Here is a 24631-nt window from a genome sequence, read left to right on the forward strand (position 1 = left end):
CCCCCCCAAAACCAAAAACCCCCCATACACCCTCAAAAGTCCCAGATCCTCCCAAGACTAAAAAATTTCCCACAAAACTCCAAATTTTCCCAAAAATCCCAAATTTTCCCCCCAAAATTCTCCCCACCCCCTAAATTTTTCCCCAAAACCCCCAAATTTCCCCCCCAAAACCCCAAATCCTCCCCCTAAAAAACCAGAAGTTCTCCCCAAAACACCAAATTTCCCCCCCAAACCCCCAAATTCCCCCCAATTTCCCAAATTCCACCCCAAAACTCAGGAGATCCCCTGCAAAAAACCAGTGACCCCTCCCAAGAAACCCCCCAAAATTGCAACTCCTTTCCTCAAAAATCACCAAAAAGCTGAGAACATAAATTTTTTATTTCACATTTTTCACACTTTGGGTAGGGGGGGAAACCCCAGATTTCCTGGGATTTTTCCCATTTTTTTGGGGATGGGAGTGCCCCCAACTTTTCCAGCACCCTTGGCGACACCTCTCCAAAATTCCTGCCCCAGTCCCCCCAAATTAAATGCACATAAATAAAAAGAGGGGAAAAAATAGGGAAAAAAGGTAAAAATAAAAAAAAAAAAGAAAAAAAAGACCACCCCCACCCCATTTTGGGGAAAGGGGGACAGAGGAAAAATTGAGGGAGGGGGTGATTCCCCCCCAAAGAAATTGAGGGACCCCTCAAAAAAATTGTGGGAACCCTCTCCAAAAAAAGCCCACTTTGAAGAATGCCAAAGCCACCAAAAAATAGAAAAAAAAAACAAGAAACAAAACCCAAAAAACAAAAAAGGATAAAATTTGGGGGAGAACCCCCAAAAAATGTGACAAAAATGGGGGAACCCCTCCTTGAATCCAAAGAATTTTTCAATTTTTTTTTTTTTCCCAAAAGCAGCAGGTTCTTGGGAGTGGCAGGGGAGGAGAGACCCCCTCCAAATTCCTGGGGCTGTCCCTGAGATCCAGCCGAGGCACCTGGTCCTGGAGGGGGACAAAAAGGGCATTTTAAGGAAATTAAAGGAATTTTGGGGGACTTGGGTGAATTTTAGGGAATTTTGGGGGGCTCTGGGGGCAGGTCTCAATTTTGTGGGGTCTTGCGTTCCGGGGCCGCAACATCATGTCCACGGAGGCCACATTTACCAGGAACCAGTCGGGGACACCAACGAGATGGGATTCTGCTCAGGAAACCATTTATTCAGCTCAGGAACAAACTCAGATCCAGAGACAGCCCCAAACAGAGGCAGGGAGATGGGGTTTGAGAACCAGGGTGGAGTTCAAGGTCAGGGACCACTGGGAACACAGCAAGGGAAAAACCCCAGGGGCCCAAACCCAATCAGAAATCCCTGGGCTGCCACCCCACGAGGGGCCCAGGATGGAGTTTCTTCCTGGGCTCGCAGGGCCCAACCTTCGAGGCAGAGGCTTCCCTTACCGGTGCCTCTGTTGCTGTTGGGTCAAGTTAGAGATCTGGGTGAAGCTCTTCCCACACTGGGGACACTTGTAGGGCCATCTCCAGCGTGGATACGCCGGTGCCTGACAAGGGTGGAGTTGTACTTGAACCCCTTCCTGCAGTCAGGGCAGCGGAAGGGCCTCTCATCCGTGTGAATCCACTGGTGCTGGAGGAGATGGGAGCTGCTCTGAAACCTCTTCCTGCATTCAGGACACTCATAGGGCCTCTCCCCGGTGTGGATGCGCTGGTGGATGGTCAGTTGGGACCTCTGGCTGAAACCCTTCCCACATTCCCCACACTCATAGGGACGTTCCGCAGTGTGGGTCCTCTGGTGGGTGGTCAAGTTAGAGCTGTGGCTGAAGCTCTTCCCACACTGGGGACACTCGTAGGGCTTCTCCCCAGTGTGGATGCGCCGGTGCCTGATGAGGTGGGAGTTTCGCTTGAAGCCCTCCCCACAGTCAGGGCAGCGGAAGGGCCTCTCATCTGTGTGAATCCGCTGGTGCACGAGGAGAGTGGAGCTCCTCTGAAACCTCTTCCCACACTCGGGACACTCGTAGGGCCTCTCCCCAGTGTGGATGCGCTGGTGGATGATGAGTTGAGAGCTGAAGCTGAAGCCCTTCCCACATTCCCCACACTCATAGGCCCATTCCCCAGTGTGGATCATCTGGTGGCTGATCAGGCTGTTGCTCTGGCTGAAGCTCTTCCCACACTCCAAGCACTTGTAGGGCTTCTCCCCATCCTGAGGCTGCTCATGGACCACCAGCTCAGAGCCCCAGCTGGATCTCCGGCCGCCTTCCCGGCACAGGGTGGGTCTTTCCTCCTCAGAGCACCCTGGGATGGGTTTGGAGCCCCTCCTCCTGTGGGATCTCTGGGGATTTTCCTCCCCGTTGGATTCCTGTGCCTTGGAGCTGCTCAAAACGGTCTCTTCCATGAGGTTCTGCTGTGGGGATTTGTCCTCCCTGGTCTCCATCCTCAGCTCCTTGTCTGGGGGAGGAAGGACAAGGAGAGGATGGGATTTGCCTCCGTGCCAGAGGGAAGGGGAAGGAGATCCCCCCAGTGCGTCCCCGGCAGGACGGCGTCGGCAGCGGGGTTGTCCTGCAGCCGGGGGCCAGGCTGGGCTGGGAGATGGAGCAGGAGAGAGGGGGAAAGGGGCACTGACTTCCTCCTCACCTGCCTGGGTGTCCTGGGACGTCTTCCTCTTCCTCACAGCCTCCTCCTCCATCCAGCCAAGGTTTGGGAATGGGAAATCCTGGTTTGGGGAAAAATACAATTCATGAGCACATTGGAATAGGGGGTTCCTCCTGCCCAAGGCCCTCTCTAGAAGTCACAGGGCACCTTGTGCCCATATAAACCTCCTAAACACCAAGTTTCAGCCCTGAAAACGCCTCCCAGGAGCTCCCCATCTCTGGTCTCTCCCCTTTGCTGTTCATGGGTTCCCCCCTGTTCCAGCTGCTGGGGGTCACGCTTGTACTGTGGGTCCCCCATCTACTCGGTCCCTGCCCTCCCCTTGCTTCTGAGAGTGCCAGGAATCCAAAAAGTTCCTCTCATTTCTGTCTCAACATTTAGGGATGTTGGAGGTTTTTGGGGTCCCAGGGTCCCTTCTCCCCTTATTCTCTTCTTGGGGGTGCAGGTGGTCCATGGAGACCCCCCTGACCCCTCTCCAGGCTGTTGAGGGTCTTGTGAATTGTGGCGCTCCCCTTCTCTGGGTGTCCTGGGGGACACAGGGCTCTGCTCCTCCAGGCTGCCTCTGCCAGCAGCTGCCACCAGGACCCCCCAAGGGGCATTTTCTGCTCAGCTTTGGAGTTCTTCATTCGCCGAACATTCTCCCCAAAAACCCAACCCAGGGACCCCCCAGGATATCTGGGCCGAGCTCCCCCTCCCTGGTTATTGCTGGGATGGGGGGGGTGATGATCCCATGGGTGGGGGACTGTGAATTTGGGGAATGCTGGACTGGGATATACTGGGTGTGACTGAGATAATACTGGGATAACAAGCACCTGACTGGGGTTACTGGGAGTGTCTGGGAATGGCTATGGACATGCTGAGAGCAACTGGGATATACTGGGAACACACTGGGAACAACGGGAACCATGCTGGGGACAACTGAAAGCAACTGGGCATGACTGGGACCATGCTGGGAGGGGATGGGACTATACTTGGGGCTACTGGGTGCAACTGGGATCACACTGGGAAAAACAGGGAGCAACTGGAACCACGCTGAGGGCAACTGGGATCTAACTGGGATCACAGTGGAAGCAGCTGGGCCATGCTGGGCAAGACTGGGACCATACTGGCAGCAACTGGGACTGCACTCAGAGTGACTGGGAGTGGCTGGGAGCAACTGGGAACAGCTGGAACCACACTGGGGGCAACTGGGAGTGAGTGGGACCGTGCTGAGATGGACTGGGACTATTCCAGGGACAACTGGGATCATACTGGTAGCAACTGGGAAGAATTGCAACTATTCTGGGATCACACTCAACTGGGATCATACTGGGATCACAGTGGGAGCAGCTGGGTCCATGCTGGCTGAGACTGGGATCCCACTGAGGGTGACTGGAATCATACTGGGATTGACTGGGAGTGGCTGGGAACAACTGGAATCATGCTGAGAGCAACTGGGAGGAGCTGGGAATGACTGGGAGCGTGCTGGGGCTGACTGGGATATACTGGGAGAGACAGGGAGTCCCAGGGATCACACTGGAGGCTACTGGGGTCACACTGGCACTGCCAGGGAGCAACTGGGGGCCACTGGCCTCATACTGGGAGTGACTGGGATTAGACTGGGAGTGACTGGGATCAGACTGGGAGTGACTGGGATGATACTGGGAGTGTGAAGGAAACTGGAAAATTGGGGAAAAAATGGGAAAAAAAGCAGGATCAATAAAAGGAAAATAGAAGGGAAAAATCAGGGGAAAAAAATAGAAAAAACCAGGATGAAATAAAAAAAAAAAAAAGGGAAAATCAGGAAAAATTTGGGAAAAAAAGAGAAAAGTCAAGGAATAAATGGGAAAAATTGGGGAAAAAATCAGGAAAAGAAAGTGGAAAAAATCTTGAAAAAAATCAGGAAAAATGGGGAAAAAAATCAGGACAAAATAGGAAAAGAAGGAAAAATCAGGAAGAATTGGAAAAAAACCTGAGAAAATCAGGAGAAAAACTGGGAAAGAACTTGGAAAAACCAGGAAAATAAAGAGGCATAAAATCTAAAAATAGTAGAAAAATAATGGGAAAAATTTCGGAAAAAAACAGGGAAAACTCAGGGAAATTTGAGAAGAAATTGGGAAAAAGCTAGAAAAAAAATGGGAAAGGAAGATAGAAAAATCAGGAAAAAATAGGAAAGGCATGGAAAAAAAAAGAAGTGAAAAAATGGGAAAAATCAGGGAAATATCAGGAAAAGAAAGCCAAAAAGACCCTGGGAAAAATCAGGCGAAATCAAGAAAAAATTCGGAAAAAAAATTGAAAAATCAAGGAAAAAACAAAAATGTTTGAGAAAGCTTGCAAAAAAATCAGAAAAAAAATGTGAAAAAAAAGAAAGATCAGGGGAATATCAGGGAAAAAAACCAGGAAAAGGATTAAAAAATCTGTAAAAAATCAGAAAAAAATAATGAAAAATTTCAGGAAGAAAATGGGGAAAGCCAGAAAAAATTGGGAAAGGAAAAAGGATAAATCGGGAAAAAAACTGGAAAAGAATTGGGAAAAAATGGGTAAAATCAAGAAAAGAGAGAAAAAAGAAACCTGGGAAAAAATCGGGAAAAATCAGTAAAAAAATTAGGAAATACAGGGAAAAATGGGGGGAAATCAGGAAAAGAAATGGTGGAAAAAACTGGGAAAAATCAGAGAAAAAAAAATCAAGGGAAAAATGAGGAAAAAAACCTGGGGGACAAAACCTGGGAAAATGTTAAAAAAATTGGGAAAAAGCCAGGAAATATTTAGGAAATGAACAAGCATAATTTAGGAAAAATTTGGAAAAAATGGGGAAATATTGGGACAGATCAGAGGGAAAAATCAGGAAAAAAAAATGTGAAAAATGAGAGAAAAATCAGGAAAAGAAAAAGGGAATAAAACCTGAAAAAAATCAGAAAAAAATGGAAAAAATTGGGGGAAAATCAGGGAAAAAATTGGGAAAAATCAGGGAAAAAATGGGAAAAAACAGAAAAATCAGGGAAAAATTTGAGAAAAAGTTGGGGAAAAGATAAAAAAATTTGGGAAAAGAAGAGAGAAAAATCAGGGGAAAATCAGGAAAATTTGATAAAAAACTGGAAAAAAATGGGAAAATTTGGGAGAAAAAGGAGGGAAAAAATCAGAAAAAAAGCAAGGGAAAATTAGGAAAAAACTAGGAAAAAACAGAAAAAAATGGGGGAAAAAAAGAGTGAAAAAATTGGAAAAAATATTGGGAAAAAAACTGGAAAAATCTGGGACAAAATGAGGAAAAGAAAGAGGAAAATAATCTGGAAGAATCAGGATAAAATGGGGATAAAAAATGGGAAAAAAATGGGAAAAATCAGGAAAAAAACAGGATTAAATCCCCCTATCCCATTTTTCCATGGAATTTTAGGAATTGCCTACCTGGGAGATCGTAGAAGAATTTCCAGACCTGAGAATCCAGGGACTGGGGAAAGGTGGAATTGCAGATGAGCTGCTCAAGGTTTTTTGGAAGACTGATGGCTTGGTCCTCTTCCAGCTTCCAGAACATTGGGATGAATCCCACACCTCCTTCTGGCTGGAAATCATGGAAAAATCATGGGAAAGCTGTGATTTAAATTCATGAAATTTTACCACCAAAGCACCCTTTTTTCCCACCAAAATTTCTATTTTTTTTCCCCCAAATTTCAATTTTTGGGATAATTAAATGGGGAAGATAGGGGGAAATGGGGAAAAATAAGATAGAAATTGAGGAAGAATGGGGAAAAGTTAGGGAAAACTACAAAAATATAGGGGAAAAGTGAGAAAAATGTCAGGAAAAATGGAGGAAAATGCGGGGAAAAAATGGGAAAAAACTGGATAAAAATAGGGAAAATTTTGGGATAATTGGACGGAAATGGAGGAAAAATTGGGAAAAATGGGAGAAAGAAATGGAAGAAGATTGGGATAAAATTGTGGAGAAGTAAGATAAAACCAGGATAAAAATGGGAGAGGGGGGAAATGGGGAAAACTGGGACAAAAATAGGAAAAAAAAGGTAAAGATGAGGCAGAAATGGGGGAAAATTGGAAGAAATCGGGGAAAATCGGAGTAAAAATGGGGAAAAAACTGGGAGAAAATGGAGCAAAAATAGCATAAAATGGGGAAATAATAGATTAAAAATGGAAAAAATGGGAAAAATAGGAAAACATGGGGGACGATTTGAGTAAAAATGGAGGAAAAATAGGAAAAAAAAAAGGGAAAAAATGAGGACAAATGAGATAAAAAAGGGGGAAATTGAGAGGAAAAGAAAAAAAATGGGGAAAAAATTGGGGAAAAATAAGAAATAGGATTAAAATAGGGGAAAATTATATGAAAATGGGATAAAAATTAGAAAAAATAGAGCAAAAATGGGAAAGAAATGGGATAAAAATGGGGAAAAATTGGATAAAAATGTGGAAAAATGTGATAAAATGGAGACAAATTGTACTCTAATAGGGAATGACTGGAAGTGATTTGGCTTATCGTGGGGCGCAGAGGAAACTGGAGCCACACGGGGGGAGCAACTGGGCAATGCTGGGAGCAGCCACTGCCGGCACCGGGAGCCCCGAACCCCTTTCCCGGCCATGCCGGACCCGCATCCCCCCGGCCCCTTTGCCGGGGCTCTGCCGCCACCGCCACCGGGACCCCCCAAAAACACCTCCCGGGGACCCCCGGGGTGCCCCCGAGGGGCATCTGCGGCTCGGCTCTGGAGCCCTGCCATCCCCAAACATCCCCCCCAAAAACCCCAAAGCCAGGGAGCCCCGGGGTATTTGGGGCGAGCTCCCCCTCCCCGGGCACCTGCGGGATGGGGGGCGATGGTCCCGAAGGAGCTGCAGATGCAGAGAGCGGGGAGCGCAGGTGGAGCCTCCTCTGCCTGCTCCAGCTCTTCCTCCTCCTGCTCCTCCTCTTCCTCCTCCTCTGTCCCTCCTCTTCCTCCTGCTCTGTCCCTCCTCTGTCCCTGTGCGTGGTTCGGAGCCCTCGGGTGAGCGGGGCCGGGCCGGGACACGATGGGAAAGGGCTGGGTCCCCCCCAAACCGAGCTGGGGGCAGCGGAGCTTTGGGGGAACAATGGGAACGGGGCGGGACAGGGGAACAGGGGGAGGTGGGAGCACTGAGGGTCCCCCAGTTCACCCCAGGAGCCCCAAGCCCCGTCCCAGCCCCCCCAGTTCCCCCCGCAGCCCCGGCTGAGGGGGGCTCAGCCCAGGAGCCGCCGTCGTTCGGGGCTCCCCCGAGTGCAGGAACGGGAGAGTTCCCGGCTCGGGGAGGCCCCAGCACAGGAGGGGATCTTGTCCCTCTTCCAGGGCCCTTCAGGGTCTTCAGGCCCCTCTCAAGAGGAGTTTTTCTCTTTTTCAGGTTTTTTGGGGGGATCCCACCACTACAGGGGTGTTTTTTCCTCCCCATTTTAGGGTGTTTGTGCAACCGCAGCCCCACAAGCCCCTTTGGAGGGGGGATCATGACGGCTTTAAGTGACATTTTTAGGGGTGTCCCCACCCCAAGCCCCTGTAGGGGATGTTTTGTCCCCCAGGGTGGATTTTGGGGGTTCTCTCTACCATGGCCGCTTTAAGGGCCCCCGGTGTTGTCGGGTCCCACTGTAACTCCTCTTAAAAGGGCAACACCGCTCCCGTTGGTTCCGGCAGTGGAGCCCGGGAGGGGTTGGGGGTCCCGGGAGGGGTTTGGGGGTACCTGGGTGATGCCGATGGAGATGATGGGGTCCCCATGCTGGTTATAAACCTTGGTGAGGGGTTCCTGGGGATTTTCAGAAGTTCTGGGTGGTTTTGGGGCCACCGTGCTTTTTTGGGAGTTCCCAAGGGGATTTACAGGGGTCCTGATGGGGGAATTTGGGCGATCCCAGGGATGAAATTGGGGATCTCAAGGCTGTTTTGGGGAACCTGCTGGTGATGGAGATGGGGACCCCATGACAGGTATGAACCTTCTCAATGTCTCTATGGGGTTTTGCGGTTTTGGGGAGTTTTTGGAGCATCCAGGGATGTGTTTGGGATCAGGGGAGGTTGGGGTGTCCCGGGGGGTTTGGGGGTTCTCGGCAGGTTTGGGGGTACCTGGGCAATGTGGGTGGCAGTGCTGGGGACCCCGTGCCGGGTTTGAACCTTCTCACTGCCCACGGGCAGCGTCAGCGTGTTCAGGGAGATCCTGGGGGGCCCGGGGGGTCACCCCAAATCCCAGGGACCCCAAATGCTGAGGGACCCCCCGAACTGCCCTCACCGCTGGATCTGCTGCAGGCAGGGGGGCACCAGCACTCGGCCCCCACCCTCCACCATCACAGGGGGGCTGTGGAAGAAATCTGGGGGTGCACGAACAGGTCGGGTGGGACCCCCAAAGTCCTGGGGGAGGGGATACGGGGGGGACTTCCAGGAATTCCCGGTGTGGGGGGATGAGGGGGAACCCAAGAAGAGTTTGGGGGGCCTGGGTGGGTCATCGGGGGACCCCCAGGAGTCTTGTAGGGGGTGGGGAGGGCAAAGAACAGGGCGATCCCCAGGATGGGTTTGGGGGGGAACCGGATTGGAGCTCCCATGGCAGAGCTGGGGAGATCTGCCCATGGAATTCCATGGGAATGGCATGGCAGTGAGATCCATCCACAGAGTTCACATGGGAATTGGACAGCAGTAGAATCCATCCTTGGAAGTCTCTCGGGAATGGGACGTCTGAGATCCATCCATGGAATTTCCATGCGAATTCCCAGGTTCCCAAATTTTGCCCTCCCATATCCCACATTCCCATTCCCATATTCCCATGGGAATTCTGCCCTCCCCACCTTTACACTCCAGCACCTCCCGCCCATATCTGACCTATTTCCGGAGACATTCCCTGCAGCTGTGAGCCAGGGAATTTGTTAATCCCTCAGCCTGGATCTCAGGGATCCCCATGGCGATGCCACAGTTGCCATCGCAGCCCCACAGATCCCCCAGCCCCGGCTCCCCCCGCTCAGCCCCGCTCTGGCTGTGCCGCTGCTGCAGCATCTGCAGCTCCCCGCTGGCCCCGTGCCGGTGCCGCTCCTTGTGCCGGCCCTGGCTATCCCAATATCCCAGCCCTGGCTATCCCAATATCCCAGCCCTGGCTATCCCAATATCCCAGCCCTGGCTATCCCAATATCCCAGCTCTGGCTATCCCAATATCCCAGCCCTGGCTATCCCAATATCCCGGCCCTGGCTATCCCAGTATCCCGGCCCTGGCTATCCCAGTATCCCGGCTCTGGCTATCCCAAGATCCCAGCCCTGGCTATCCCAAGATCCCAGCCCTGGCTATCCCAATATCCCAGCCCTGGCTATCCCAAGATCCCAGCTCTGGCTATCCCAATATCCCAGCTCTGGCTATCCCAATACCCCAGCCCTGGCTATCCCAAGATCCCAGCCCTGGCTATCCCAAGATCCCAGCCCTGGCTATCCCAAGATCCCAGCCCTGGCTATCCCAAGATCCCAGCCCTGGCTATCCCAAGATCCCGGCTCGGCTCCGCCCGGCCCCGCTCGCTGCGGCGGCGCTGGAAGGGGATCCCAGCCAGGGACCCCATGGACATGGACTGCGGGAAGCCCGGGCCGGGCTCCGACAGCGCTGCGTGCAGGGAACGCAGGGAGAGGAGAACTGGGGGGACATTTGGAGATTTGGGATCGCGGGGGTCACGGCTGAAGGAAAGGGGGAACGGGGAGAGCCGGGAAGGGCATTTGGGGATGCCAGGAGTGACAAGAGGGGAGGCTAGGGCTGGCTAGATGTGGCATGGCTGGAGTTCAGGGCGTTCCTGTACCCAGGAAAGGGAGCTCCAAGGGTCCCCGCTGTCCCCATTGCCAGGACAGGGCAGGGAAAGCCGCGATGGCTGGGAATAGGGGTCCCGGGTGTCCTGAGTGCTGAGGAAAGGAGGGGCTGGCTGCTGGGAGAGGCAGGAATAGGGGTCCGGGGGGTAAATGGGTCAAGGAGAAGGGGGCTCTGGGGGCTGCGGGAGGCGGGATGGCCGGGAAAGGGGTGCAGGCGTTCCTGGTGCCGGATAAGGGGGTGCAGGGTGGGACCCACGGCCGGGAATGGGGGTTCGGTGGGATGCCGGCGGCCAGGAATGGGGGTTTAGGGGCCCCTCGGCGCTCCGGAATGGGCGATCAAAGAGTCCCGGTGCCGGGGTCCCCCTCACCTCTCGCCGCCACCCGGGAGCGCCCCCGGCCCCAGCGCTGGAGCCATCGCGCTGCTCCGCTGCGGCCCCGCCCACAGCCCCGGCCCCGCCCCCAGAGCCGCCCCCGGCCCCGCCATTGGCGCCGCTCTTTGCTGCCCGCCAGTGGCAGCCCGAGGCTGCAGTGACGTCACCGGTCGCCGGGCAGATCCCGGCGGCGCAGGGCGGCCAAGGCGGAAGCGAAAGTGCCCGAGGGAGCGCGGGGGGAGGGGACGGGGCAATTCCAGGGAATTCCCCTGGATCCCCTCCCGGGATCTCCCGGGACCCTCCTCGGCCGCGCACTGCGGGACCCCCGGGACAAACTGGGCTGAACTTCCGGGCCCTGCGCCCAAACTCTGCCTGGAACCCGCCGGCTTCGGCCCAAAGCGGGGGAAGCCCCGGGATCCGCGGATCCCATTTTTCCTGCGGCTGCGGCTCCCCAGCCCCGGCGGAGCAGGAGCGGGCGCTGGGAGCCCGAGCCCCGATTCCCAATCTCCTTCTCTCTCTCTGCTGCTCTCTCCCTCTCCTCTGGGTGATCAGAAATGCCAGAGCGGCTGGAGAGCCCCGTGCCCAGCTCGGCTTTCCCTGGAAAGGGAGGCCTGGGGGTGCGGTGCCCCGGGATGGCCGGGAATGGGGCTCCGGGGGTCCCCGGGCTGACGGAACCGGGGGATCCAGGGGCTGGCAGGGGAGGATCCCCGGGAAAGGGGGTGCAGGGCGCTGTTGGTGCAGGAGAAGGGGGTGCAGGGGGTCCCGGAGCTGGGGAAGGAGATGCGGGGGGGTCCCAGGGCCCAGGAATGGGGATCCAAGGGGGTCTGGAAAAGGCTGAGCAGGAAATCCAGGAGTGCAGACCTAATTCACATCAGAGACACAGAAATCCGGATGCAACAGGAAACCAAACACTAAGAACTCCACAACTTGGAAACAATGAACACTAAACCAATGAATTTCTATGGGTTCAGACTGAATAAAGTTTAGGAAACATCTAGTAAAACTCACATGTCATGGAATGATTTTCTCTGCACATGCAGAATATGTGTGGCTGAAATGATTCTGTTCAGAATCAAGTCATGCCTTATTTCTCTGGAGACATTGTTGGAGAGTTTTTGCTTTTCACAGTTTTAGTGAAAGGATTACACCATTAGAAGAATTTTTTGCAATAATTCTACTTTTCTGTTGTCAGTTCTGCTTGGGCCAGGGGTGTGAGAATCAGTTTTTAGTCAGAGAAGAAAAAGAAAATACTTGATTGCTTTCTAATTTTTGTTTTTATGTTTGTGCATGGCTCTTAGGGATGGCAAAATTACGGTATGGGTTTTTCCATGTTCACCTTTAAGCTGCATTTTGAAAACTAGAAGACCTTGAAAGGAGGCCCTTTAAAATGTAAACAGTTAATAGAAAATTGTTTAAAAAAAACAACAAAGAAACAGCAGATGGGGGAGGGAGCCCTCCATGTGAGTCATCCCATGGCTGCCCTGGAAGAGAAGCTTCATTCCAGGCAGCCAGCAGAGGAGCTTTAGAAATGCAAATTAACACCCCTGGGGCAAAGCCTGGACAATGTACCAGGGTCTTCCTGCCTGGGGGAGGAATTGGGCTGAATTCCTCTGCCCCTCAGCCCAAGCTCTGCCTGGGGGCACAGGGGTAATTTGCACAGCTAAAGGCAGATCCCATGGTGAGGATATCTGACTGCAGCAGAAATTGGTTAAGCTGCAGAGGAAAACTGCAAATGGACAATGTTGTGAAAATTTCACTATAAAAAATGGGGGAGAATCATCCCAGTCCCCACCTCAACTTGTGCTCTCACTTTCTGTGTTATCTAGGGTGAATTAGAGCACTGGGGTTTTTTTGCTACCCCAAGGGAAATCAGTTGGGAATCCAAGTATGTGCTGATTTAATTAGAGAAAAGACAAAAATTGATGCAGCCCTGGCTTGAGGGAGCACCCAAAAATGGGGAAAAGATGAATGGCCACCAGAACAAATCCTGCAACACCATGGACCAGCCCCTGGGAACCCTAATGAATTCATATCAGGAGCCAGAGAATCCATTTATCATTTCCATGGCATAATTAGATTACAGGATGTCCTCAAAATAATACCCAACCAGACAGCTCCAGTTCCTGACTTTCTTCCCAACCAATCCACACAGATGAGGAACACAACATTTCACCATGGGATGGGGTCAGATTATCTTTTAGCAGAGAAAGGAGGCAGAGTTTGTGGAAAATTAAATAACTCAAACTGCTGTTGGCAAATAGATCACAAAGGAAAAGTGGAGAAACAGATAACAAAGGGTATAAGAAAAATGTCATGTACTAGTCCAAACATGGAAAGGATGGGAATGGACAACTTTTTTGTGGTTCCCTGGCAGACCATGGGTTAAACGAATGCAGTTTCTCCTCTTATGTTCTACAGCAACTCTCATCTTTTCACCATGCACACACCTTGCTGAGTGCAGCTCATTCAGCAGCTGAGCAAGGGGATGCAGGGGGCAGCCAGGCCTCCTGAGCCACAAACGGCTACAAAAGGACAGCGAATGAGGGCACTGAGAGCAATCCCAAAATCAAAGAACACCCAGGAAGTAAAAACAGGGTCAGTGAGTGAATCTGCTTGCAGATAGGGCCAGGGACTTGCACATAAGGAAGCAGTGGGAAAAAGCATCAGTTTCAGAAAATGTTACTAATTGACAAGGACCGCTGCTCTGACAAAGTCCCGCTAAATTCCTGAACTTCCAGAAGAACAAAGACTTAACAGAGCCATCAATATCGGATGTTATACAACAGTGGTGGGTACATATTAACCGGGACATGCAGGAGGCAGATGGGGAAGTCTGAACCTTCCAAGCACCTCCGCCAGTGGGGAAGGGACAGGGACACGCGGCCGGGAAAATCAGGACAAAAACGAGGCCGCGTCCTCCAGCAGCTGGAGAGAGCGCACGGCAAATGCCCCATGGCCTCTCCCTTTGGGCAGCAATAAAGTCACTCTCACACCGCTCCTCGGGCTCCTTTGGCCACACAAACCTCTGGCGCCGGGAATTTTCCCGCCCAGCCCCGGGCACAGCGCAGCCACCTCCGGGCTACCGACACGAAGCGGGACGAGCCAGCGCTGCTCCGGCACCGGCTCCTGCCGAGGCCCCAGCGGGAAGGAGACCGCGGGCAGCCGCTCCCGCAGCGCCCTCACGCCAGGGCCAACACGGGCCGGCCACGGCACAAGCCACCCGCCACAGCCCCCTGCCGCCCCCTCCCGGGCCCGCAGCGAGCCCCGAGCCCCCGCAGAACCGAGCGCGGCTCCCACCTGCGATGGCTGGGGCCGCCTCCGAGCTCCGCCGCCGCCTCACCGGGCTCCGGCCGCTGCCGCCGCTGCCGGCCCCGCACAGACGCTCCGGCAATGGCGGCTCTCCTGCCCCACGGCCGCCCTTGGGGGCGCCAGCGGGGCCGGGCTTGTCCCCGCTCTACCCAATCAGCACGCGCCAGAGCCACGAGTGACGGCAGCAGCAGCCAATCGCAGCCAGCGGCGGGCTCTGCACACGGCACAGCTCCGCCCCGCGCTCTCAGGGCCCGCCCCGGGCTGTGTGAGGGGAAGGGCGGAGATGAGGAACAGGCCTGGAACGGGCCCGGCCCGAGCCGCCATGGAGCTCCAAACACAAACAAAGTTCTCCGCAGCTCCCGGCCCGCTTTTCCCTGCCCTGGGTGTTCGGTGGCTCCGGCTCAGCGGGAAGCCCTGGAGCCTCACTTCTCCCACCTCTAATTAGGTGCCTCAGTGCATCGCTCGGATTTCTCCCAAAAAGGGAAAACTGCCCCAAATCCCTGTGGATGAGTGGGGGAGGAGAGAGATTTCTGGCAGAAAACTCCGAAAGCTCAGAGAAGGATTGTGAGAAGTAAATTAATAGCCCTAAAACCAGCTTCCCCCCACCCCTCCCTCCTCCCAGCTGTGCCTCCTCCCCCGGCACTGCAGGTGCGGTGAATTAAAGGGCCAGGAGACCTTCTGCTCCCATTAACAAGCCTTTATTACAGAGAACTGGGCCTGGAGGTGGGGGCTCGGGGGTGCGCGCTGCCACCGCTGCTCCCCATGGTTGACATCGAGGAGGAGGATCACACAGGCTTGTCGTCATCCACTGTCAGCAGAACTGGAGCCTCTATCCTCACCAGAACTGCCCAGAGACTCTGTCTCAGGGGTCCAGGGGTCCAGTCCAGGGGTGTCTTCCCTCTCAAGTCCTGCCCAGGTCATGGCAACCAGCTTGCTGGACTGAGATTGGCGCACCCAGTCTCCCCAGGTCCCCACTGCCTCCACAGTGGGGTCCTCCAGATGTTCCCTGAGAGTGGCTCGTTGTCCAGGACTGTCTTTGCTCCCAGGTGGTAATATGATTTTAATATGCACCCGTGTGCAAGTCTTTATGGGAAATGGGGAAGTTCATCCTGGGTAGCAGCAGCTAAATTACCCGATGGGTTGGGAGGGGGTAAGGGATGGGGATACAAATGCAAGGATAAAACAAGTACAAATTTCTTAACAGTGAATCCTTTTGGGACTTACAACACCAAAAAGAAATAAAACAAATATGAACTTCTTAACAGTGAACCCTTTTGGGACTTACAACACCAAAACCCCTTATCCAGGGACCCAAACTGGGATTGAAACAGGAACATATAATTTGAACATTGGGATTTTTATTTATAACAATATCCCCCCTCTTTTAATTTGACCAGGCATCAGCCTGCGTCAACTTGTTGTTTCAGGCTCCTGGTAGTGAAACTTCTTTAGTCTTTGGTGTTGGTCATATACCCTTTTTGCTGCTTTCCACTCTGAACTTTCTAACATTAGGATCTTAGTTTTTCCATTCTCTTGGGTTATTTCTAACGAGTTGCAGATCGTGCTGCTAGACTGTATTGCTGAGGTAATTATTCTGATCAAACATGGGATGATGCAGGGAAGAAATAACAGTCCTGCTAGTCCCGCTGTACCAATGAATGCCACCTTTTCCCACCAGCCCTTAAAGGACCAGAAACTATCTCACCAATCAGTATTCAGGATCGGCATCCATTCTTGGTTCCCTAAGTAGGAGATTTTTCTGATCTCTTTAGAAATGTTCCAGATTACTTCACTTTTATCATCTATTTCTTGGCAGCATTCAGAGGTGTTGAACTTCCCACAGATTCCCCCCCTCATCAGCGAGAAGGTAATCTACTGCCAGTCGGAGTTGGTACACCAGGTACATCAGGTCTGGGAGAGTTGGTCACTTATATGATCAAGAGCCAGGGCTGTTTTGTTTGATGTTATTTCAATTACAGCTTGGAGCCTGATTATTCTGTTTAACATGTATATTGGGGTCCTATATCCCCAGGACCCATCCTGGGCCCAGGTCGCTGGCCCATAAGTTCTTATTATTTCCTCCAGGGTCCAGACTGTTCCTTTCCAATTCTGGGTCCCTCCTGTGCTTGTTACACTTCTCCTCTTTCTTTTTAGGGGCCTCTTTAGGTTGTCATATAGTGGTACTCCAAGCTCTGAGCCAGCTTGTTTTGGGAGCAGGAAGAAAGCTGGCTTTATCACCCCAATCGTGCAGCTACCTGACCAGTCTCCTGGTAGATGTGTATAAGCTGCATCCCCGCAGATCCAAAAGAAATCATCTGGGGCTTCCCAAAAACCCTCCCTGTCTTCATAGGGGTACTCCCAATGCTTTGATAGGCTTCTAATTCCCCAGAAGGGATTGATCCCTCTTTCTGCACATTCATAAAGGTTATACCCTTTGTGATAAATACACCCTTTTTCCCTCTTCTCTAAGGACCAATATCAGTTGGGCTCCTGGGGGAACCCATTTAGTTCCTAGATTCTTCATTATATCTTTTGCATGCCATCCGCCCCACCAGGGTTCTATATCTTTTTCCAGTTTGTAGAATACAGTCTTCCCCAATTACCTTAGCCTTTAACTCCCATTTTTCTCTTCTCCTATACCCTGGTGTTCTTTGGCCTTCCCCAGTTCATTTTATGCTTAAAATTTCTCGAGGTTTTAGACTAATTCCCTCCCAGGGCCAAATATCAGACATTTTAGTACTCCCACATACCCAACAATCAGTTATATTTAATTCCTTGCTGATGTTTTCAACTAAATCAATGAACAAGTTCTTCCCACTCAAATTTTCCCATTCTTCATTTCCCACGCTCATGTCCACTCTTTTGTCCTTTACCACATCAGGTTCACCTTTTACTGGTTCGTTCATTTCAAAGCACAGCCAAGTATCCCTCATGGGACAGTCTCCCAGAAGACGTTCTCTAAAAGTGGCCATATTTCTGGTAATCCAATATGTTTTTCCGTTTTCTTGGCATTCTTCTAATTGTGATTTGTTGTAACAAGAAGGACTCAAATTTGTGTGGACCCTTACCAGGGACCCTAGATTTTTCCCATCATACAAGGGATAATAACATTTCATGCAAGAGTCTGTCCCCATGGCATTGGTGAGGTGCATTGCTATCACCAGACCTACCATGAGCCTTGTGATGATCCTTTTAGGCTCCCTCCTGTCCGTGACTCCCAAGAGTCCAGCAGGAACCATGTTTGATCTCCCCTGGTCTTGCCTCTTGGGGTTTTCCTCACACTTTTTTGGGAGTCTGGGTCCAAGGCTTACAGCTTTATTATTTTTTTTGTCCTTCTCCTTTTTACTGTTGTCGGTTTTGGTCTTGGGAAAAGCTGCCCAGGGAGGAATATAGTCTTGGCTAGGAAATTGGAGCCTTATTCGGGGGGGGAGGGGTTCTTTTACTTTTTATAATAATAATAATAATAATAATAATAATAATAATAATAATAATAATAATAATAATAATAATAATAATAATAATAATATTTAATAATAATAGTTACAAGTTAACCACAACTGGAAAACACCTTAACATTAGTCCACAGACTTTAAAGAAACACTTAACCACAAATGTAGCAGCCAAGAGAACACTTAACAACAACTGTTGTAATTCCAGTTCCTGATTGGGGACTTTAGTCTCTGGGTTTCCTTCTTTAGGTTATTTTCAAGTCCTTGGTGTTGGGGACAACAGTCCAGTTAGAGGGATCTTTTTCGGAGTTTACTTCCCCATCTGGTGGTGCCACTGGTCCTTTAACTCGACTCACGTGTGTCCACCCTTTTTCCCGGGTTCTCACAGCTGTATGTGTGGTGAGTTGAAATTGGTAGGGTCCTTCAAACTTTGGAGTGAGAGGAGAGTTAGCCCAAGATTTTACCAATACCCAATCCCCAGGGTTAATATGGTGTGTGTCTACCTCTAAGGGAGGAGTTTGAGGGAGATACCCTTTTTTCCTGAGGTTTTCTGAAGTTTTAACAACAGTTTCCAAATACCTCCTTGAGGTTTCTTCCCCTTCCGTATACTGGGCAGTGCTGTAAGGGTAATTAGGAAGGGGAGTCCAAATAACATTTCATAGGGGTATACCCCTAAATCTGCTCGAGGTCGGGTTCTTATCTGTAATAAAGCCAAAGGGAAACATTTTATCCAATCTAATTTAGTCTCCAGAGTCAGTTTGGTTAAGGTAGTTTTTATGGTCTTATTCATCCGTTCTACCCGACCGGAGCTCTAGGGATGCCATGGGGTGTGTAACCTCCACTTTATCCCCAGGGCTTCAGTGGTTTCCTGGAGAACACGGGCAGTGAAATGGGGGCCTTGGTCCGAGTCTATGTTATTGATTAACCCATACCTGGGGACAATATGTTCCAAAAGTATTTTGACTACTACTCTCGCTCTTTCATTCCAAGTGGGAAAAGCCTCTGGCCAATGGGTCAGGTGATCTACGATCACTAGCAGGTGTTTGTATCCCTGTGCTAGAGGCATTTCTGTGAAATCAATTTACACATTTTGGAAGGGTCTCTCCGCTAGTTCCCTCCCCCCTGGTACGGGTTTCATCATCACTCGTTGGTTTACCCTTTGACACTTTACACAGCCCTGAGTGATGGCCTTTGCTATATCATAAACCCCTATGCAGATGTTCTCCCTCAAGGAGTGGTCACATAGACCCTGCGTCCCCCAATGTGTCAATTTGTGTATTTCATCCAGTACCCTGCTGTTGCAGTCCACAACTCCAGGATCTCGTCCAGGGAAGCAGCAGGATTCTGGGGACCAGCATCAAACACCAACCGAGACGGGCTCCCGTTCACGAAACCATTTATTCAGCATGGGAACAAAGTCAGGTCCAGAACAGAGAGCCCCGAACAGAGGCACAGCAGGGGTTTTTGAGGGACAGAACCCCCGAGGGTTTCCACCCTTGAGGGTGGAGTTCAGGGTCAGGGACCAGTAGAAGCACACCAAGGGAGAACCCCTCAGGGACTCAAACCCAATCAGAACTCCTGGGCCGCCCTTCTCAAGGGGTTTGGGGTGGGACAATGTAACTCTTTGTCTCCCTGAGGCCGCTGCCACATCTGCTCCTTTTTTTTTATTTTATTTTTATTTTTTTAATTTTAATTTTAATTATGAGCTTAAAATGTTTCCAAACATACACCTTAAAATCTCACCTCCTCCACAGAGCACCCGCTTTGCTTTGTGGGACAACAAAAACTCAATAACAAAACACATTAAGCAAACAGAAAAAACAAAATTGAAAACAAACACTTAAATCTCAGACCACGCCGGGCAAATTAAATGGTGATGGTACTTAATGCAAACATAATGGTTTTTTAGTTCAGTCTCTTGCAGTTTAGGATTCTCTTTGAAGAAGGGTGCAGCTCTTAGATCTCCTCTCACGATGGGCAGAGTTCTTCAATCTCCAGTTTCGGCTCTGGTTCCCATATGGGTGTAGCTGCTTTAGATGATCTCGGTGAAACACTGGCTCTGGGAGCTCAGTTCCAGTTTCGATTTCCCCGGAGGAGGTGTTGCCCAGGATGGAAAAGGCAGAGCCCCCAGGGGTGGAGCACCGAACAAAGGGGTGGGAGCGAAGCAGGAGGTACTGGGGGAAGGGAAGGTTCGGGGCTGGAAAAGAAGGAGCAAGGCGGGAAACAAGGGATCCCAGACCGCGTGGCCAGAGCCATCTTGGGATGGGGGGGGGAGGCCAGGATGGACTTTCCTGGACCAGGAACGGGGAATATGGAAAGACAGGGGGTGAAGGAGGACACGGAACAGCGGGCAGATGGCAGCAGACCCGCATCACTCTGGATATTCTCCGTCCCTTGCCTGCCTTCAGAACAGGGATGGGATGGCAGAAAGACACCGGGGTGATGGGGAGTTGGCAGCAGCCCTGAGCCATCTTGGCTTTTTTCACCCTTTGTCCTGCCCTTAGGAACAGAGGAAAGGGGAAGGTACAGGGAGGTATACACCAAAAAAAAAAAAAAGGAACTTCACAAAAGACAAAAAGAGTCCACCAGAAGAGCCATACCATCCATAATCGTCCATAATGTTAATATAATCGTTCATAATGTTAATATCGTCCATAATATGTCTCATTGGGTGATGTAAGGTGTCCCAGCGTCTGGTCTCGGCTCCCACACCTCCGTAAGCCCTTTTATTCCCCATGCCCGAGGCACTCCCAACCCAGCCTTCCTGCCAGGTACTCTCGAGTCCTCATTTCTTAGGCGGGGTCTCGCTGGCTCTCAGGCCATCAGCCGGTGACTTACGAGGTGTCCATGGAGCCAGGTCCTGCTGTTCTCTTGCTTCGCTGGATGCCACGCAATCTCTCACCATATGTTGCAGTCAGCAACCTCAGGATCTCGTCCAGAGAAGCAGCAGGATTCTGGAGACCAGCATCAAACACCAACCGAGACGGGCTCCTGGTTCACAAAACCATTTATTCAGCATGGGAACAAAGTCAGGTCCAGAACAGAGAGCCCCGAACAGAGGCACAGCAGGGGTTTTTGAGGGACAGAACCCCCGAGGGTTTCCACCTTTGAGGGTGGAGTTCAGGGTCAGGGACCAGTAGAAGCACAGCAAGGGAGAACCCCTCAGGGACTCAAACCCAGTCAGAACTCCTGGGCCGCCCTTCTCAAGGGGTTTGGGGTAGGACAGTGTAACTCTTTGTCTCCCTGAGGCTGCTGCCACACCACTATAATATTTTTTCCCCTGATCTATCATGCTGAGCACCATGCAAGGCTGTAGAGAGGTCAAGACAACCTCTGTTTTTAAAACTCTGCCCTGCAGCTATTCGTTACGGTGCTGTCAGCAGGGAAGACATTTTGTCTTCTAAAACCTTACTTCTGATAGTTTTTCCCATTTGAAAACTATCTGGGCCAGGGGCAGCACCCAGGGACCTGCCCTGCCTGGGGGAACTTATACCTGGATCTTATAACTAAGTATCAGAAACAAGGGCACACACTCTGTATTCCAGACTCCAACATTTTATTCTTATTCTTAATTTTCCATGTTTTAAGTACTACTACGTCTTCATCTACTTCAGCTTCTACCTCTTCTTCCTAATATTCCTATTCTTTATCATTTTTTTGGTTTCTGGAGGGTCTTATGCAGGTTTCAGTGGGGGGGGAGGGGGGGGCAGGGTTTGGGGTTTTTTTCTTTTCTACTACTACTTCCTAAAAACAACTTTCTTTTCTTTCGTTAGAATTGTGTGTGTTGCAGTCCAGCAGGCCGCCGTCGTGTCCTGGGAGCAACACCTCCTGTCTGTGTCCATTCCTCATGGCCAAAGTGCCCCAGGATCAGCATGGAGTCCTTTCCGGAGGAGAGGAAATGGCCTTGGAGTCCAGCAGGGAGGAGCTGGAGCCAGTGTCCCTGCAAAGGGCCAAGAGCCGTGTGGCTGTGGCCCTCGGGGACCTGGTGCAGGGGTGCCGCTGGCGGTGCCAGGCTGCCGCTGGGAGCCGATGACTTTCCAGGTGCCTTCCCGGCCGGACGATGGGCCGGGATGCGGCGCTGAGCCCCGGCAGCGAGGGTCCCCCTTCGGGTGCCGCTTTGGGCTGCTGTGTGCCCTCGGGGAGCTGCCCCGGGGGTGCCGCAGAGCGTCCGGGGCCGGCTCGGCCCGCAGGGCCAGCGCAGGCCGGGGCAGCCCGTGCGGCTCCCTCGGGGCGCCGGGCAGGCCGCGGGGCAGCCGCCATCTGCAGCCCGGTGCTGCTGGCAGCGGGCACTGATCCTGTGGCTGTGCCGCCAGGCAGGGACAGTGGAACAGCCCCCGCAGCCCCCGCAGCCCCCGCAGCGCCCGCAGCCCCCACAGTGCCCGCCTCAAGAGCGAGCGGTTTTTCCTGTGGGGAAGCGGCTGCCCAGGAGAAGAGACATCTTCCACCGTGGCTTGGGCTGCCAGAGGGCCAGGCCCGGCACAGAGTTGCTCTTGTGGGCACAGCTCGGGCTCCTGGCACTCCACCCAAGCTTCTCGAGGGACAGGCAGTAGGATTCCCTCTTGGGCTAAATCTGCCAGTCTCTGCTGCCTGGCCTCTTCTCCTTCCTCGTGCAGCTCCAGGACGCTCACCTCATCCCAGTCATCGTCCTCCCGCTGCCAGGCCTTGAGCTGGCTGCACAGGATGTCGCAGTATTCCCTGCTGTCCTGAGCCAGCTCTCCATCACTGTCATCATCCCAGCTGGACCTGGAGGATTTTCTCTTTGCTTTGCCTCCAGTCACCTCCTGGCCATCCTGGGACAGCTCTTGCTTGTGGCAAGCTTCCCAGTCCAAGAGTGCCCAGTGGCTCGTGCCTTCTCCTGGGGACAGCCGCTGCTCAGGAGATTCTTCCCAATCTGAGAATTCCTGACAGTGATCGCTGTCCGCCTGCCACGGCTCCTGCTCCCTGCACTCGATTCACTCGGAGACAACTGGGGAGGGCTCTTGCTCCCTGCACTCATCCCAGTCCCGCAAATGCCAGTAGCTCCCCCATACTTGGACCAGCTCTTGCTCAAGGCCTTCATCCCACTCAGAGAGCTCCTGGCAGCTCTGGGCTTCTCCTGGGGACAGCTGTGGCTCAGTGCAGGCTTCCCCTGGAGTCCCTGGCTTGAACTTGTTCATTTCTCCTCGGCAGAGCTCTGGCTCTTCCTCAGCGCAGGACTCCACGGCTCCTCTCCTCCCTCTGCTTGCCCTCTCAGCCTCCTCCTGCTGCTCCCTCAAGGCCTGGGCTCTCTGTGAGCCGGGCCAGGGCCTGGGGGGCTGGGACTTGGGCTTCGCCTTCTCCTCCTCCGTGCCTGCAGTCCTCTGGCGCACACAGGTACCTGGACACAGCCACTGTCCTGGGACTGACCCGGGCCCCACATGCCCTTTATATACCCCCCAGCCGGGGCGGGGCTCTGCCATGTCACAATGGACTTTGGGCACCGCAAGGTCCCGCGTCACCACGGCCCCTGACACACCGTGCCTGTGTCACAAAGGCCACCCCGGCACCCCGTGCTTGTGTCACAAAGGGCACCCCAGCACCCCGTTCCTGTGTCACAAAGGCCACCCCGGCACCCTGTGCCTGTGTCACAACGGCCACCCCAGCACCCCGTTCCTGTGTCACAAAGGCCACCCCGGCACCCCTTCAATAGCCCAAGGCACCAGGAGCGGCCTGGAGCAGCCCAGGCCTTGGGGGATTGCAGCCCCTTCTTCTGAGCCGCTCCTTCAAATGATCAGGAGTGGCTGGGGCCAAGTGAAGGCGCAAAAGGAGACCGTGTGTATCTTCGTTTGAAAGACAGGGGCCTGCTAAGGGAGGCAGGAGGCTCCTTTGCAATGGAAAATGTAAACCCCCTCCCTCCCAATTATTATCCCTTTGAAAGGCACTCTCTGGCAAAGATAGGAGGACAGGAAGAACAGTTTGTGCTGCTTTTGCATGAATTGCTATTTGGTGAGCAGGGAAGAAGCCCCCCATGGAAATGATTTTACTGAGAGGAGCTGCTAAGCGAGAGCTGCCTCTGTGCCAAGCAAAATCCAAGAGCTGGCTAGCTGTGGGAACTGACTACCTATTAAAGCATTTAAAAAGCTGGATCCACCTCGGTGAGATTGACATTTTGCAGACAAGGCAAGCCAGGGAAATCTCTCTCTTGCTTCCACCTTTGAGGAGGTACCCGGCTGCCGGTCGGGCCGGGCCCCGCTGCACTGCGGCCCTTGCAGTCGTGCTGACAGTGGCCACAACAATCCTTAAAGCTTCAGGGTCCCCTGACACCCGGGCAACCAAGGAGGAAATTAAAGGAGCGGGTTCGCTGGAGTCCCCAAAACCAACTGGAATAGGAAAATCAAGTAGGGATGAGGCCCATAAAGCCTGCACAGCACAGGAGCAAAGTGCAAAGACCAGGCCTAGGGGCAGACACAACAATATCTAGGGGAGGTGTGAGGGCGCAGTCTGAGGGCATGGGTCCAGACACAGACTGGGGTTGGAAAGATGCAAAATACTGTGACAAATTGCAACCAATCAGGGGAGAGATACGGGAAGATTCTAGAAACATAACTTTCAGTGGGGTGACTTGATGAACGTATGAATGGCCATCAAGCCTTTGGCAAGTGCTTCCCAAGGCTTGAACTCAAAGCCTGCTGCTTCAGGGCTGAAGTCTTTCTGGCCCTGTGTCCCAGAAGGTCTGAATCGCACAGGCTCGGCCTGGCGGGGCCGGGCTGGCCCCAGCAGTGACCGGGTGGGGACGGGACGCTGCGGGACCCCGGTTGAGGCTGGGCCGGACCACGACTGCTCACACCTTGCCAAGCCTAAGCCGTGCCCCGCTGCCGGCCCCCGCTGAGCTGGAGTCCGCTGGGCTCCGGGAGGAGCTCCGGGTGGGTCCAGGCCCCCTCGGCCACGGCCCGTGCAGCACACGGTAATTGAAAGAAATTGGCCAGGAGACAAGACTCCTGTTTGATGCCTTTATTAGGATTCAGCTCTTGGGGTGGTGGGGGCCCGAGGCGTTGTTTGCATCACGGCCATTCCCACACTGTCAGCTCCAAGGAGGAGACACAATTCAGCTTTGCAGCACACACTGCAGAGCTGGGGCTTCCGTCCTCATGAGAGTAGCCAGGGACCTGTTGTTCTGG

General features: G+C 52.5%; 2 protein-coding genes across 2 annotated transcripts in view; one reads left to right on the forward strand and one right to left on the reverse strand.

The window, feature by feature from the left end:
- The window catches only part of LOC147647224 (uncharacterized), a 188401-nt gene that overhangs the window by 69346 nt on the left and 94424 nt on the right, over positions 1–24631 (forward strand). The window lies entirely within an intron of this gene.
- LOC147647228 (uncharacterized) lies at positions 361–14150 on the reverse strand. The gene is made up of 4 exons (XM_086872585.1): positions 14035–14150; positions 6012–6165; positions 2616–2694; positions 361–2429 (listed from the first exon to the last, which is right to left on the reverse strand). The coding sequence occupies exons 3-4, from the start codon at positions 2665–2667 to the stop codon at positions 1450–1452; spliced, it is 1032 nt and encodes a 343-aa protein (XP_086728711.1). The 5' UTR covers positions 2668–2694; positions 6012–6165; positions 14035–14150; the 3' UTR covers positions 361–1449.

The sequence above is a fragment of the Cyanistes caeruleus genome, unplaced genomic scaffold, assembly GCF_971803275.1.
Source record: "Cyanistes caeruleus unplaced genomic scaffold, bCyaCae1.hap1.1 HAP1_SCAFFOLD_65, whole genome shotgun sequence".
NCBI lineage: Eukaryota > Metazoa > Chordata > Aves > Passeriformes > Paridae > Cyanistes > Cyanistes caeruleus.

What these genes read in the sequence shown, in the direction of transcription:
- LOC147647228 (XM_086872585.1), bottom strand. Translation starts at nt 2,667, where the DNA reads ATGGAGGAGGAGGCTGTGAGGAAGAGGAAGACGTCCCAGGACACCCAG. An exon ending in GTCCCAGGACACCCAGGCAG is followed by an intron (nt 2,430 to 2,615) that starts GTGAGGAGGAAG and finishes TTCCTCCCCCAG; the next exon opens with ACAAGGAGCTGAGGATGGAG.